Source organism: Synchiropus splendidus, chromosome 2, assembly GCF_027744825.2.
Source record: "Synchiropus splendidus isolate RoL2022-P1 chromosome 2, RoL_Sspl_1.0, whole genome shotgun sequence".
NCBI classification, from domain to species: Eukaryota; Metazoa; Chordata; class Actinopteri; order Syngnathiformes; family Callionymidae; genus Synchiropus; species Synchiropus splendidus.
The window spans coordinates 23,060,516-23,076,572 of NC_071335.1; the positions used below are offsets into that span (position 1 = coordinate 23,060,516).

The 16,057-nt window shown below is 43.2% G+C and overlaps 2 protein-coding genes across 4 annotated transcripts; both read right to left on the reverse strand.

The window, feature by feature from the left end:
• Positions 1–732: 732 nt before the first annotated feature.
• Positions 733–13,483, reverse strand: spag5 (sperm associated antigen 5). 2 transcript variants are annotated; one of them, XM_053857823.1, is made up of 25 exons: positions 12,987–13,483; positions 12,069–12,125; positions 10,793–10,909; positions 8,777–10,728; positions 8,510–8,702; positions 8,113–8,229; positions 7,936–8,028; positions 7,730–7,864; positions 7,427–7,546; positions 7,052–7,144; positions 6,184–6,318; positions 6,023–6,116; positions 5,789–5,936; positions 5,660–5,710; positions 5,379–5,553; positions 5,176–5,309; positions 3,988–4,144; positions 3,665–3,782; positions 3,185–3,392; positions 2,005–2,137; positions 1,822–1,902; positions 1,598–1,744; positions 1,299–1,373; positions 1,012–1,080; positions 733–940 (listed from the first exon to the last, which is right to left on the reverse strand). In XM_053857823.1, the coding sequence occupies exons 2-25, from the start codon at positions 12,102–12,104 to the stop codon at positions 869–871; spliced, it is 4,653 nt and encodes a 1,550-aa protein (XP_053713798.1). In that variant the 5' UTR covers positions 12,105–12,125; positions 12,987–13,483; the 3' UTR covers positions 733–868. The 2 variants fall into 2 exon arrangements, with proteins under 2 accessions (XP_053713798.1, XP_053713797.1); XM_053857822.1 differs by lacking the exon at positions 12,987–13,483 and adding an exon at positions 12,388–12,521.
• trmo (tRNA methyltransferase O) lies at positions 12,609–15,967 on the reverse strand. Of its 2 annotated transcripts, none has more exons than XM_053857825.1 (6): positions 15,662–15,967; positions 15,226–15,368; positions 14,889–15,063; positions 14,381–14,538; positions 13,561–14,042; positions 12,609–13,254 (listed from the first exon to the last, which is right to left on the reverse strand). In XM_053857825.1, exons 1-6 carry the CDS (start codon positions 15,748–15,750, stop codon positions 13,003–13,005), a joined length of 1,299 nt encoding a protein of 432 aa, XP_053713800.1. In that variant the 5' UTR covers positions 15,751–15,967; the 3' UTR covers positions 12,609–13,002. The 2 variants fall into 2 exon arrangements, with proteins under 2 accessions (XP_053713800.1, XP_053713799.1); XM_053857824.1 differs by having other exon boundaries at positions 13,512–14,042.
• Positions 15,968–16,057: the final 90 nt, after the last annotated feature.

The window sequence follows — 16,057 nt, forward strand, 5'->3', positions numbered from 1 at the left end:
TTTTATCTTTTAAACTCCGGCTCTCTACTTTCTAACATTGACATTTTTACTGAACTACTTTTTGCAGAATATTTTGGTCATCATTTTGTACATACATTTTTCTACTCACTCCATCATCCTTTGCTTTATGGCAATGTTTCACCTCTGCACTTCAACATTGGATGCGAGTTTAAATTGTTTTTAATTTAAATATATGAAAAGAAAAGTTTTGTTTGAGACATGAAGTACAAGAAAAATTATTTAAATGGATTTTGGTTCAGGTTTCAACTTCGACAACAGGAGCTCTTGAGCTAAAAAGAGGGCGAGAAAGCGACTGCTCTGAAGTTCTAAGGTGTGATTTCCTCTGAGGCTCTGCTGCCACGTAAACAACCAGTCTAAAGCCACAAGTATTTATTTAAGAACAACAAAAACTTATCATCTCGACTATAGATAAATATTGTCCAACCTATTCAATTGTCTTCCAAAAGAAAAAAAACATTTTTTTGGAGCGATGTGTGTTTCGGATCGCCTTCCCCCTTCAGAGTCGGGGGGTAAAGCTGTGTCCTGCCCCTCCCAAGATTCAGGTCTTGACTGTGGGGAAACCAGCCAGAGCTGAGGACCCTGCTGGCTGGTAGAAATACCTGTTACTATGAAGTATCTGAGGGCGAACTGTGACCTGAAAACCCCTGAATAAAGCAACAATAACCAGCCCTTTTCTTTAAAATTTTATTTGTGGGAATTGTTTTCCTCTAATAAAAGTTATTTAAATACAAAATGACACATCAAGAACGAAACACAAACTGGTTGGAATGTTAGAAAGACAATAAAAGACAAGTAAAAGTGAACACAAACTACAGTAAAAGTTGAAATACTTATACACAGTGACGTTTTAACCGAGGCACTTGACCAGTTGTTGCAGCTGCTCGCAGCTCTTCAGCACATGTGGCAGGGAAAGCAGGGTCTGCGTGAGGAGAGCGACGGTGAGTTGAAAACAGACGCAGTCAAGACGTGGCGGGAAGAATCACGGCTCACCTCTCGAACTTTATTGATCACGTTGCTCAGCACGTAGAGCTGCTTCTCGCTCTCCTGCTGGATCATTTGCTGTTCAGAGGAAGACAACAAGCGTCAGTCCGTGGAGAGCAGGTCTGTTCCCACGTGTTCAGCCTGTGTGGACGACTGACTCCTCTACAGTTACTCAAACGTTTGAAAGGAAAAGTGCAGTCGTCTCACACTGACTTGGACAAATCGCTCCACAAACATTTGACAAAGGTCAGCGGGTCGTGTGACCTGATCCGGGGGTTCAAAATCTAAAGACTTACCAGTCGCTTCGCTCTGTCCTGCAGCTTGGCTGTGGCCTGCTCCGCCTCCTGGAGGCTCAGCTTCAGCTGGGTCACCTGCGAGAAACACACGGTGAAGAGACAACGGAAGGATTTCAATGACAACTCACCTGGATTCACAGCAAACAAGCAATTGTCAAGTGGAATTTTAGCACTTAAACTGAGAGATGAGGCTTGTGGACCAATGGCAAATTGACAGTGGTGCAGTGAGGCTCGAATAATGACAGACATAGAAATATAATATACATTTATCCTCTGTTAGAGGTGGTGATGGCTCCTACCTCCTTGATCAGCTGGATCTTCTCCTCCATTACAGTGGAGGGGATGGCCTGGCTGCTGCTTTTCTTCACCTCGCTGCGCAGCACCTGAGACTCGGCGAGGGACTGCTGGAGTGAGCGCTGCAGCTCCAACACAGCTTTACGCAGATCCTGTGCCCAAAACAAAAACAAACATTTCACTCCTGACTCATCGCAGGACAGTGAAGCCTTCGGCGAAGCCGTGTTACATTAGCTTCCAGCTTGTGTCTGGTCACGCTCGCCTGGAGCTCCATCACTTCTGACTTCAGTTTGGCGATCACTTTCTCATTCTGGAAGAAGCAGAGGAGCGTCAGCAGCCACCGCCGACACACGCGTCAGAGCCAGTGTGGTAGCGCCATCTTGTGGCGGTCGTGATTTGAGCGTTCTCTTACTTGAGCGTTCTGCTCCACGGCCTGGTTCCCCAGCTCCACCTGGCTGCTGGTGCGATTCAGCTGATGCCGCAACGCCAGCACCTCGGCGTCACGCCTGTCGTTGGAGGACCTCAGCTCCACCTGCAGGTCACAGCTGGAACAACAGCGCTCATGAGCGAATTCACCACAATCCCTGCGAGATTTTACTATAGGGCTCATCTCAGGCCCAAGCCACGAATGAAGAAAAAATAAATAAAAATAAATTCTTAATAAAAATACAGTTATGACGTATAAAGACACTGATCTGCTCAGTCGTGATGGCATGTAAAAAAATAAAATTAAGACCACCAGAAGTTGAAGACGAAGACAGAAAACACAGCACCAGAGCCTCTCAGAAAAAACAGAACAAAACAAAAAAGACTATATATGAAGAAATATAAAAAATAAGAGTAACTTGGAAGTGGAATCACATTGGGCCACAATAAGATCATCATAAAATAAGCCGATATATTATCGCCTTCCACTTTACCTTGGTTATCAATTAAATAGTGTTTGAAATTAGCACAAAAACTTACCACGACAATATATTGATAGACTAACAAGACGATGTTCTTTCTACTTTGACCACAAAGTTTTAAGCTTTAAGAATATTGTTTTCATTTACACTTCATTTATATCTTCTTTGGAGTTTAAAAAATATATATCATTTCTATTTTATGATATCTAGACATGGATTTATTATTTTTAATAAAAATTCCCAGGTCCATTTGTCCTGGGAAAGGTGGGCTCCGAGATCAAAAAGTTTAAGAATCACTGCTTTAGTGGGTACATGTAATGAATCTGAAAAAAATCTATATAATAAATATTTGTGCATGATTTAGTTGAGGGGAGAGAAAAAAAGAAAAAAAAACAATTGAAAAAAAAATGGTATTGGTCAGTTGAGTCTTTAAAAAAAAAAAATTGAATGCAGCAAAAAGAACTGGCATTGGTGCACATGTACTTTAAAACATCTCCCTGAAGCCTTGTTTTCATAGAGAGGGACAATTTGACCAGAAGACTAAAGAAATTGAGAAATTTCAGACACAATTGGTCACCAGCAATAGAAACCACAGTCAGCCGACTGCAGCATCATGACTAACCCTTGACCGTATATGACCGCAGTTTACGGACCACATGAAAAAGCAGTTCTCGCGTGACTTACACGTTGTTCCGCAGCTCTTCCAGCTGAGCGTTCTTCCACTCATGAACCTGTTTCTGTGTTGTGACCAGTTCTGTGACCATGTTTCCGAGGTTCATGAGCAAATCTGCAACGTTGCACTCGTCGAAGCCCGTTTCACACTCTGCTGCGCTCATGGTGATCACTGGGATGCGGGTGAAGGCGCTGGTTTCGCTGAATAAAGAGGCCGAATCTGAAGTGACAGGGAAAGAAAATGAACATGACACACGTTGACTAGAATGAAAAGACAGGTCATCTTCAGTGCCAACTATCACCGAGTATTTATTAACGATAAGTGCACCAACTTTGGGGTCAACAATGACAAAAATATTGTTCAGTTCTGAGTCATTCTGAACAGATTATTGGGCAAAAATAAGCTAAGCCTGTTTATTGACAGGAAAATTCAGTGCCACAGACATGAAGCAATGGAATTGACTTAAAGACACAAACAGAAAACATGGGCACCTGGTTCAGCAGGTCGGCTGTCAGTCAGTGCTTCCTCTTCATTCTCTGTTGAGAATGCAGCCATGACGCTGGAGGGATGACAACTCTCCACCTGGAGCGATCCAGACATGTCTTGATTCTGTCGGGAGGAAAACAAGGGAGATGGTGGAACCAAATACCAAAGAGCGCCGTGAATATTCTTCTTCAATAATGAAATTCTTTATCAGTCATAAACAATGAAGTTGGAAGAGCTTAACACAAGGTTTTCATTTGCTACATCAGAGAATCGGCTTGGCAAGAGTCTCTACAGCAGCCAGCGATATTCCTGCCACCTCATCACTCACAGATGTGTGAAGCTCATCGATCACTCCTCGCAGGGTGTGAAGCATCAGGGCGACCTCAGTCATGGCGTGGGCCAGCTTCTCTTTCAGCTGCAGCTGAGTGTCGTTGGCGCTCTGCCTCGTAGCTTCCAGATCCTCGTACAGGATTTTGTTTTCAGCCCTACAACACAGAATCAACAACTAGAACAGAGGCACAATATATACAGCTTTAACCACATTATAAACTGGACCTGCACTGGGCCACATACCTCCACTAAGCCACTGACTTTCACCCTCAATGACCCTTGAGTATTTTAACTGTATAATGCGAGTCAAATACATTCCGCGTGCCAACTGCTTCATCACATCACACGTCCTCTGACTGGACTCGCTGTTCATTGACGGGCTTTTTGGACATTTCTGCACACTATCGTTGCATTTTTTGTGGTATTTATATTTCATTTTAATATTGTCACTCTAATGTTTAATTTTTCTGGTGTCTTTGTTTCTACAGTGTTGATGCCACCGGAGCAGCTCCATTGTGGGAAGAATAAAGGCAGTTGAATCTCATCTAACTGAAACACTGGCAGCAGCGAGAAACGTCAACAAAAATAAATTGTCAACAAAGTCCCATGAACGTTTATTTAAGTGATTCGATTGTATTTTTGTGATTTTTTTTTTTAAACTTGAACAAGCCACATGATCGGAAGTAACAGAAATGATTGGAATCTAAACAAAGCATCGGGTCCAACACAATCTGACCACACAATCCATATCCAACATGTCCATGACTTTCTGAGACGCAATACTAATAACACATTCATGCCAGAAACAGACAGTAGCTCTGGTCACTTCCACCCATTGCACCCACACTGAGATATTCTTGTCAGCCCAAAACATTTCCCTACATTTAATGAGAAATATTCAGAATGCAGTGGCCTCAGACGGACTGCAGATGCCAGTACCGTGATTCTTAGAGACAGACAGAGAAGTGAAGAAGAGGAATGAATTAGCCTCAATAAGATTAGACTGTTTTTATATTGAATGAGAAAACGCTGGTACATTTTTAATGATAATATGATAAATATGTTCACACCAATTCTGGAGTTTTTCTGTTTACAACCCAACAACATGAGTTCTACTACATAACATGCATCAAAAACTAAAAGCACAACAAAGACGAATCCTAAAAAATATCTTGTAAACACATACTTGAGTTGAGACAGCTCAACTTTGAGGTCCTCACACTGGATGTTCCGCTCTCGGAGACCATGTAAGTTCTCCTTCAGTAGGCCTTCACTCTCAGACATTTGCTCCCGCAACAAGTCATTCTCCATCTGTAAAAACTGTCGGGTCCAACACACAAAAGTGAGCGTCTCAGGAGCCTGCAGATGAAGGATGCAGTTTGTCATCACCTCATTCAGCTCCTGGACACCATTCAGTTTGGTACAAACTTCCTGAAGCTCCTGGAGCTCCTGCTTCTGACAGTGGGCGAGTTCTTGAAGTTGGTTGAGTTGCTCACTGGCTGAAGCCAGGGAGCAGCTTAGCTCGCTGTTGCGTTGCTCAGACTCACTCAGGGACGACTCCAACCTGGATGCACAGTGTCAGCTGCATTCATTCCATCTCATGCTTCTCAATAGAGTTCTCACAACAGCCAAACCAGTCGGATAATGTCACACCAAAGATCAACACTTACACCTCAGACCTCTCGGAGGACAGTCGTAGATCATTCTGTGCTTCCAACAACCTGAAAAAAGAAAAAAAAAACGGCATCAATGGCACATTTTGGCCATGAACAGAATGAGATCTACTGTCGAGATCTTACTTTGCCTTCTCGGCTGCGGACGTGTGCTCGAGGAAGGTGTGAGCAGCCTTTGTGGAGGACAGGGTGGCCGACATCTCAGTCACCGTCCTCTCCAGCTGAGCCAGCTCCTTCTCCTGCTCTGAGCTCTTCTGGCCCAGAACGCTCATTTCTAAGTCACCAAGAAACAGATTTGTGAAGGATATAGAGCATGGTTATTGATCCTTTCATTGGCAATATATGGAACAGACCACTGACCTGAAGTCAGAATTGTAACCTTCAGGTTTGAAGCTCCAACCTCCTCTCTGGCACTTTCCAGGTCCTGTTTAGTCTGAATGAGCTCCTCCTCCACCTGTTATTGGATGTGAAGTTGCGGTCATGTTCTCACTCTTGAAAACAACACAAACACAAGTTCTGACCCGTTTCATCTCTTCTATGGCTCTATGTTTTTCAGAGAGATGCTCGTCTCTTTCTCTCACAGCCGCTACAGCTTTTTCATTCAGTTTCAGGAGCATCGGAGTCGTCTTGTGCAGAAGCTTCTTGACCTCGGACAGCTGCGAAGGAAAGCACAGGAAACATCAGCCCAGTTTTAAGCCCTGGGGGCTTTTAGCTGCTGGACCTTTAATAATCAGGCTCAATAACCAGACATTGCCGTGTCTTGTTGTACAAAATAGTTTGCAAGTTTGCATTTTCAGTTTACCCTTTTAAAAAAACTACTGGGGGTTTTGGTGCACTTAAATTCAGTTAAAATGATGTGTTGCTGTCAGCAAATAGTCACGTCCTCACTGATATTTTATTACGTCACATGACTACTGAGTCATATTTTATGTTGCAAGAGTGCCATTCATCAGAGTCTTGTTGTTTACCATTTGTTATGTTTACTTTACTCTGGCTAACATCTTTTTTTATTCTACATTTTTCCTCGTAGGACTGTTTCACATACAGAGGTGGTTTTGTTGTACTGAGCAGAAACTTGCAAATTGGTTTCAACTGGTGATACAATCCAAATTCCGATATTATAAAAATCGTCTTATGGTATTTTTGTCACATCATCCACCCATAATTGGTTGGACTCAGCGAGGAGGTTCAGTTCAGTTGCACCTTGATTCAAATATTTGTGATACAAACTGTTAAAAAAACTGAAAAATCGAGTTCATAATCGTGATAAAACGGAGCACAAATAAAGAAAAATCCATGCCGGTTTACGACTTCAATAGTTTAGTTCTATTGATAGCAAGCCTTTGTTTTGCGGGAAAACAAAACAGAAAAAGTAACGTAAAAACCTACTTCTTGAATCAAACTTGACTGCTCCTCCAAAGTTTGTTGTAGAAGATCAGAAGCAGAGTTCAGAATTTTGGTGCAGTCCTCCTTCAGTTTAGCCTGCGAGGATGGAAGAACAGAAATTTGAAAAAAATAAAATAAAATACAATACAATACAATAAAAGCATATAAAAGCGCTCATAGTCCACCCTCAAATACACTCTCCCAGACTCGAAAAAAATGGCACAAATGCTGAAAATGGTCCCAATGTTTGTGAATCAGTTAAAAAAATCCTGGATGCTTAAAGTCTTTTTGAACAACGTTGTTGAAAACATCACCTCCATAGTGGAGGTGATAAAATAAACCGTGGTCATTGAGCAGCTGCAGGGTTTTTCTCTGCACCTGATCTGGGTAGGTTGTATTGAGAGCAGCCAGCAGTTCTTCCTGGGATCCCAAGCTCTTCTGCAGCTCTGTGATTTCCCTGGCAGAGTGAGACCTCAGCTGATCCACGACACTGAAGGCCTGGACAGAAGACAAATGCATCTCCGGTATAAAAGACAGCTGCTATAAAAAGTTTGAGAAACCTAAAAATGTATTTTAATTGTCTTTTAGAAGCACAGTAAACAATCCAGCTGCAGCTTTGGTGGAAAATTAAAAAAGGTCCATCAGAGCAGACAATTTTCAGGAATATTCTAGGACTCTTACGGCCTCTTTGGCTGCGAAGGCGTCCTCCATCCGTGTTCTCATGTCCTCCTTCTGCTCGAGAGTATCTCTGACCTTCTCCATCAACCTCCCGTGCGTCTCTTTTGACCTTTGAAGCAGCGTCTTCATTGTGCCGTACTGAAAAGCACCAACATCTCAACAAAAATGTATTACACGCGTGAATATCGCCAGGTGCCGTGATGACATACATGTGAGACAAGGCTCTGGTGATCTTCTCGTATCAACTCCTCCGTCTGCTTCATGTTAGAAAGTCCAGAATCCAAGTCACTTGACAAAGACGCCTGTCAGGACGCATATGTGATCAGCGTTCAAACAACAGTATGATGGTGCTAGAAAGGCCAAGACAGCACGTGTTTATGTCTCACCATGTTGAGCTGCATGTCCTGCATCCCACTGACAAGGCTCTCTAAAGAACGGCCATCGAGCTCCAGCTCTTGGATCCGCTTTAAGGCAGTCATGTGGAGATCGCGGTACATGGTCGTCTAATAACATGAACAATAAATAAGACAGTGAAAACGAAAAAACAGAACAATGAAATGTGTGATAAAGAAGATAAGAAGGAAAACAGAAAGAGAAAAAGAAAGCGGTTCAGAAGAACATGAAGAATAGTCAAAGTAAAAACAAGAAGAAAAAGATAAGAAAAGGAATAATAAAAGGTTTTAAAAGATGATTGGAAAAGAATAAAATGGAAAAAAGAAAGGCCACGTTGGTTGAGGTCGTAAATATTTGGCAGAATTTAATAAAACTGTGGCTGATTCTCACCTGACTAAGCTCAGTGTGCTCCGTCTGCACCAGCTTTTCTCTGAGTTCCGATGGCAGTGGACCGGCAGAAATCCTTCTTGCTGATCTGGCAACACTCAACTGCTGCACCAAGGCTTCGACCATGATCATGCTGGACCTCAACCTCTGCTCAAGCTCACTTCTGTCGAGGCAGTCCAGGCTGCCTGAAGACACACTGAAAAAAGGGGAAGAACTGAATCAGTGAGGGGAAGAGACAAAGACGACCACAGCAATGAGAAGCCCACTCACTTCCAGAGCAGGGGGTCAGTCAGAGTGCAGGCATCGGCCACAGAAAATTCCCTTTTCCTCACAAACTCTCCCGAGGTATTGAGGCTGCAGTCCACCATGTGGTCAGCGCTGGTGCCCACACACACACTGTGGGTGTCTGCAGGTGCAGGAGGAGGAACGAGAGCAGAGCTGGAACCGACAGCCATTTTTCCTGACGCCAGCAGGAGAAACTCTGCCATCTGCCGGAGCTGCTGCTGCAGCGGACCATGAGGAAATAAGGGAGCATCCAAGTTTTTCATTTCTGGTGCGGGAGCTGCCGTAGGACTCGATGTGTTTTCAACTGCACGAGTTTGGGGTTTGCACCCCAGAGCCGTAGAGTTGAAAAGGGGGGACGGCATGTTGCTCTCCACATGTTCCGCCCAGAGAACAGAGGCCTCCATGTGAGCAGGATTCTCCGAGATTCTCTCATCTTCAAGTGCGGCAGCACCTGCCGCCTGATCTTTGCTAGTCCGAGCCATAGAAGCTCTGCGAACAATCGGACTGAGGATTGACAAATGCAACGCAGACGCCATTGACGGACATTCTGAGAGAAGTCTGAAAACATCAGGGAGAGTCTCTGCCAAAGGTTTTTCTTCAGGGTTACAGAAGTTTCCAGGTGACCCAAAGGCACTGTCCTTGGTCTCGCTGGAGCGAGATTGTTCATTTCCAGAAAGCAGGTGGGAATGACCCTCCTGTAGTCCAGACACAGGCTGAAGATGAGAGACATCCGTCTTCATGTGTGGAGCTGTGGGCTCAGCTCGATCCAGGGGTGTCGTTTCTGGATTTCCTTTTGAAACCATTGTTTCCTCATCCAAAGTCCGGAGTGTGGTGTTGACATCAGGTGTGTCCAAATCATGTTCAAGATCAGTGCTGAGCTCATCACTTTTGAAGTGGGATTGGGCGGGATTAAGACTGATCTCCGCCTCAGGTTGACACTGGTCAGGCCCAGTGCAAATCTTCAGAAGCATTTGGGAGTCGTTTGAAGGTTCACAGTCAGTGTGAGCAAAGGAAACATCATCTTGCACAGTCACTTGCTCTTCGTCACCTTCAGCACTGCATGACTCTTGAGCAACGGAGAGGTCACTTGAATGACAGTCTTCTTCAATATTTCCAAATGCTGGATCCAAATGAAGAGTGACAGGTTGGACGTCATCATGCAGCAGCACAAGCTCCACCTCAGCACGGATCACATCACGACTTGGAGCAGTTTGGTCAGCTGGACTGGCATCGTTTACGGACTTGGAAGTTTCACCCGCAGATTCCGTGAAGTGTGAAGATTGCAATTCTGCTTCACTTTGTTTCTCAGGTTCTTCACATGTGGATAATGGAGCCGTTACAGCAAGTTCACCGCGACAGTACTGATGATCTTCATGCTTTGATGGACTGAACTGTGAACAGTCTACACTGACATTTAAGGTCTCGTCCAGCTTTGGCTCAGCGTGCTGCCCCTCAAGCAGAGGAATAGTCTGGTCAAACTTCTTAGGTGAATCAAAAATCTCAACTTCACCTCCATCACAAGCAAAGGATTTCCAAGTGATATCACGTCCTCCATGGTCATCTTCTTGAACGTTGGCTTCATTTGGTGGGTCACTGTCCAAGTCGGCAGGGCTCTGGAGTTTTGCATCATTTGTGTCCGTGGAGAAAAGCTCTTCCAAAACAGGATTGGAGTAGGGATGCTCTATATGGTTCTCCATTATACTATCAGAAATAAATGACTGCAGTTCGTCTACACCACTGACATCTTGGTCCTGAGGGAGAATGATGCTCATTTCCATGCACGTCGTTCCATCTGAGATCTCCACCTCACCCCCATCACAGATAAAAGATTTAAGAGTAACATCTCCATGTCCATCAGCGACTGCATCCATCAAGGACGTAGTGATTTGTGGCGACTTTGAAGGTGTAGGAATGTTCTGGAGATTTTCTTGATCATCCTGTTAACCAGACATAATGGTTAGAGTTTCACTGTAACCTCTTCAGGCTCCAACACCCACCTACCTTGATATTTCCAGCAACTGCATTCATGGCTTTTGAATTGTGCCATGATAACGGGGTTGACCATCTTTCATTGCCCAGACTTCTCAAGGGGGTGCGTTCTCCACATCTGTTTGAAGGCTGGAACAACAGATAAACACTGGTATAATAACACACACACACATATATATATATATATATATATATATATATATATATATATATATGTCAAGCATGTAAACAATTATTTATTCTGCAGTAAATTCGCAGTCAAACTTGCGTCAATATCCACTGTAAACGCATCAGAATCTTAACTCGTATGATCAAAACATGTATGGGAACATTGTGCTTATTTATTGAATTGCATTTATTTATTTATTTACTTTGTTTAAGGATCCAATTTGGTGCAGCTTTGTGCTGTGTTTTTAAGGATACTATTGCTCTGTGTACATCACAGTTTAGTGTGTGTCATTGATGTCATGTATTTACTGTTGCTGCTGTGACAGATGAAATATAAATAAGGTAATTTCCAAAGCTAAAACAAGTCAGAAGTGTTGAACTGATCCAGTGTGTCCAACCATATTTTTTACCCAGTGGGAAAATTCAACATGTGACACAGCAGCAACTGCAAAGTCAGTAAGACATCAAAGAGATGCACCAAACAACAAAGATGTACACAGAGCAATGGCAAACATTTAAACGCAAAGCAGTTCCCACATTGCATATTTACAGAAATTATGTAATACAAACATACATCATCAGGTAACCAGTGCTTAGTCCTGTTCAGAGTTGCTGCAGCCGAGAGGCAGAACACACCATAATGTATGCTCATTCAGCAAAATAAAATGAAGACTAGCAAGACTAATAGCAAATTGTACCTCGTATTTTGAAAAAATATGTGCAGCAACTTAATTCCAATTAATTTTCAAAATAGAAAAAGGACTGTAGCCATCATAGATGTAGAGTGGCTGCAATTTTCATGGGGTAGATTCAGAGAAATCCCAGAAACCAAATGTTGAACCACAGTCTCTATATTATCTGCTGCTTTTTCTACATTTCTTGGTTATTATTTTCATCTTCCCTTATATTTCCAAGTGTTAAGTGTGAGAAGAAAAAAACGAATTGTTATTTCTGCCAAGTGAAAGAATAGAGCCTTTTTAAAAAGGAGAGCAGAATTCAAATCTGAGGCAGTTGAAATGTGCAGTGCACGTGTCAATAAAGACCTTTCTTTATCTTGACCTTGCTGAGACATGGAATATGAATGGAGTAATATCAACACATTTTAAATAAAGTATCTCACCAAGCCTTCCTCGTCGAAACCTGGATTGCTGGACATGTCAGCCAGTCTCTAGTAAACCTGCGAATGATGACATTAAATAAGGAGGTGAACGTCAAACATATTAGTAGTGTTAAACAAAGGTAGTAGTTTTAGGGTTTTATTGTTCTATATCAACGATAGAAACGTGTCCAGTCATGACAGAAGTAGCCGGTGACTCGAGCAACCTGTAGGCGAACCCGTGTCACAAGCGCAATTTGAAACCAACTAAATCGACCAAATGACGAGGCTGACGGGTTTCTTGTCACGACATTTACGATACATAATACTGAAGGAAGATTACCTTTACACGTCAATGAAGTATCAGTTCATGAAAATACAGCTTCAGTCGCTGTCCGAGCCGCGTTTGATTCAAAACACAACTGTCAGCGCTGTTATTGGTTCCCCTCTCTTCTTCGCTTGAATTTCAACACCGTAGTCGTCGGGTCGGGGCGCCCCCTGTCGGATTTTGATATATCACTCCGCTTAACGATTTACTAATGCAGAGCAATTCTTAATGGTTGTTTTGTTGTCTGTAATTATATGTAACATTACAAGTGACTAGAGTGAGGAAACGCTGAAAACCAGCAACAACACCGCGGGCGGTATTGTCAGAGACGAGAACTGCACTGTTCTGCCGGAGGAGGCGCTGTTGCCGGAACAAACGACAGCGTCAGGGTGAATGTGCAAACATTTTCTACTCGGATAATAAACAAGAATACCTCAGACAGACTCACCTTACTTAACCGTTGACAAGCGTATACAGCATAAATACATGCATATAAAAAATGTGTTAACAAAACATGTTTTATTTTCAAATCCGCAAACTTAACATTAAATTTAAAATTAAATCATTACAGTCACATGGTCATAAATGTGTAGATTTCTCCCTGATGTCAATACCTGAAGTTACTCTTGCTCAATATAATGTCATCAGTTCACACAGAAGTGTCGCCCTCCACAGGTCTGACTCGGAGCACCTCAGCAAATCCTTCCCCAAACCAGGCGGTGACGTCAGCCGTGTCCAGGGTGAAGAAGAAGAGTCGGTCTTTGCAGCGGGTCCTTCTGTAGACTGAACGGGGGTCAGCGGACAGAACTCCTCGGATGGCGGCGACAGCCTCCTCTGAGCTACGAAGAAACCTAAACTTTGACTTCCCATTTCCCGAGGTTCCTGGAAAACAAGCGTCTCCTGCAGTCACGTCACACATTTTGGGCCAGTAAAAGGTGATGTTTAGTTAAACAGTAAAGAAACTTAGCGGTGGTCTCAATATACTGCGGAATATATTGCACGGCTGAGTGTGTTTGTGTTGTTCGAATCCAACTATCTTTATAATAAAATCAGATTTTCATGACGTGCACAAATGAAATTAGGTACTGGAGCTCTTCAGATTCTCGTACGTTATCACAGCTCTTAGCATGAACTGTTACCTGGAATAAATTGAGCCAACTGCTCCTGAGAGTGAGGCGTGAAGCGAACCTCCAGACTGGAAACAGGTGGCTCTCTGATCCAGCTAGCAATGGTGCTGTAGTCTTCCTCCCTGAAGCGCAGCGGCTCCTCTGACTGCAGCGCTTCTGCACTCCTCTCTGGCTCTGAAACTCTCTGTAACTTGCTTTTAGGACCAAGCAGAGGTGGCTCCCTTTGGTTCAGATAGTCCTTCACCTCCTCCAGCACAGTGAGTAGGTCCTCGCTCTGAGAAGACTGAGGCACAGTTTCGGACAAATTCTGGGGTATCACCTCGCCAGTCTGACCGTCTGATGTCCCCTCTTTCGGCTCTGAGTCATCGTTGTTACAGAGGTGTGACTGACTAGTTTGACCAGCTCCTTCAATGTTCAACTGGCAGGGGTCGACATCCAAAATGGCCCTTGCATGAGGGGAGTCGTACTCTGGAATGTAAGGTTTGATGTCCAAAACTGGGGTGCCGGCGATCATATCAATGCCTGACAGATGAATAGTGTCTCCTGAAAACACAGAGGGAATAAAAAGGATGGATGATGTTGAATTACTGTAGACCTTAGAACTCATGGAAGGTTGGTCAGAACTTCAGCTATCAAAAAAATCAAAATAAATATAGGAAAATTATAAATAACCACAATAAAATTATATACTTTTTACAGCTAAATATGAGTGAATCTCAAAATATATCAAAAGAATTGTCAAAAAGGGCAGTTACAGGGTTGGAGTTGGTTCAGACCAGTTTCAGACCTTTAAATTGAAGTTATCTCAAATACCAGTACTCTTTCCACCTACAGATACTCGTACCATTTCACTCTCTGAGCTCAACATTATTTATACTCACCAATTATTTTATCCAGCTTCGCTAAAGTCAAGCCCAAAGCGTTGGGTCTGTGAGGACTGCGAGTGGAGTACACACCCACTCTCTGACCATTCAGTCGTGGAGGCTTCACTTTGGCCTTGTAGCTCAGGTGACCGTTTTTGTGGAAAAGGAAGATGATCCTTGGAAGATAAGGTTTAAACTCATGAGGCAAATTCCTAACAATTAAATCCAAAATAACTAAGTGATTTCATTGTTTCAAGGTAAAATTGCCCAAAAATATATTGATCATAAACCATTCTGAGTACGTTTTTCAAATACAACAGTTCTCCTTGCTATGAGTCCCTTCAACAGGACAAGGACTGCACCGCCATATTCTGTCTAGGAATCCTCATCACATACTCATGTTTTTATTCTGAAACTTCCAGCAGACAGTCAGCGTTTACCAGCGGAGACACAAGGTGGCATAAGCCTTTCATTGACTGCACACCTCTTTTCAGCGCCAATGTGAGACGCCAAGTCACAGACTTACCAGACGTGGGAGTACTGGTCCAGTCCCACCAGAGCGTGGTCAGGATTATTGAAGACTCTCTGCTCAATGCGCAGTTCTGCCCTGGAGGGGCCACAAATGGTGGGCTGCCTCGGAGTGGCGTTCTTCACAGCAAAGCAGGAACGAATAAAACCAATTGGCACTGTTTGGATGTTTCCTGCAATTTCACAAAATCATTTTTCCACAATTTTTCTACTCAATATAGCATTGTACTGCCCCACAACTAAATGTTGCTTTTCCTTTTCCAATAACCAAACCAATGAAGATTTTTTTTCCTCGACCTGTCGACCACTTCAAATGAAATGCAGTCGATCACTACCTTGTTCCAATGTGAGCTCTGGTGGAGACCTGGGACGGTCCTGGTGGAGCTGAACCGACTCAGAGCTTCCGACCCTTGTCACAGCAGACTGGATGGAATTCAGGAGTTTGCGATGGGCTCTGACTGCGCTGTCCAACGACTGTCTGTTGCACAGAGATGACCAGCACATTTTGGATTTTTGAGTCACGTTTAAGAAACATTCGTGGTATGGCCTGTCTTCAATTTATATTGTCAGTGAACAGTACATCCTTAAAATAGCCACAAAATAATGAGAATATTTTGATAAAGAAATGCAAACGTGTTTAAAAAAAATAATTAAAAAAAGTCCCAGCAAGTCAAGACGAGGAGACAAATACAAACTATGCAACATGTGCAATGGGACGAAGTCACCGTCAGAGTTGAATAGTTACGTTTATCAAGGTGTAAACAATCTTACCTCAAATTCTTAATCTCCTTCCGCATCACTGATACTTGCTGGTCAAGTTTATCGATGCGCTCGCTGCAACCGCAAGTACACGGAGCCATTTTTGCTCGAGAAAAGCTAAATAAACAGTAAACGCTCCACTTTCTGGTTAGCTGCTAGCAACTAGCCGCGCACGCACGCCGACGAGTCACGTGATTACCTGTCACTGTGAAGGTCATGTTCCAGTTTTAAGAAAACAAAGCGAGTTTAACCGATAATTATAACCGACATATTGACATGCTTGAAACCTATATTAAAGTATATCGGGTTCATGTTCAACGAAGAGTTAAAGTCATGCGGGTTGTCCACCAGCAGAGGGCAATATCGTGCGTTAGAATGAATTGGCAGCCGCTGCGTCACGTCATAATA

Coding starts and splice junctions, on each gene's coding strand:
- spag5 (XM_053857823.1), bottom strand. CDS start 12,104: ATGTCCAGCAATCCAGGTTTCGACGAGGAAGGCTTG. Junction 8,230..8,509: donor AGCACACTGAGCTTAGTCAG/GTGAGAATCAGC, acceptor TCATGTTATTAG/ACGACCATGTACCGCGATCT. Junction 2,138..3,184: donor GAAGAGCTGCGGAACAACGT/GTAAGTCACGCG, acceptor CTGTTGTTCCAG/CTGTGACCTGCAGGTGGAGC.
- trmo (XM_053857824.1), bottom strand. CDS start 15,750: ATGGCTCCGTGTACTTGCGGTTGCAGCGAGCGCATCGATAAACTTGAC. Junction 15,064..15,225: donor AGAGCTCACATTGGAACAAG/GTAGTGATCGAC, acceptor GTGAAATTGCAG/GAAACATCCAAACAGTGCCA. Junction 14,539..14,888: donor GACCAGTACTCCCACGTCTG/GTAAGTCTGTGA, acceptor TTATCTTCCAAG/GATCATCTTCCTTTTCCACA.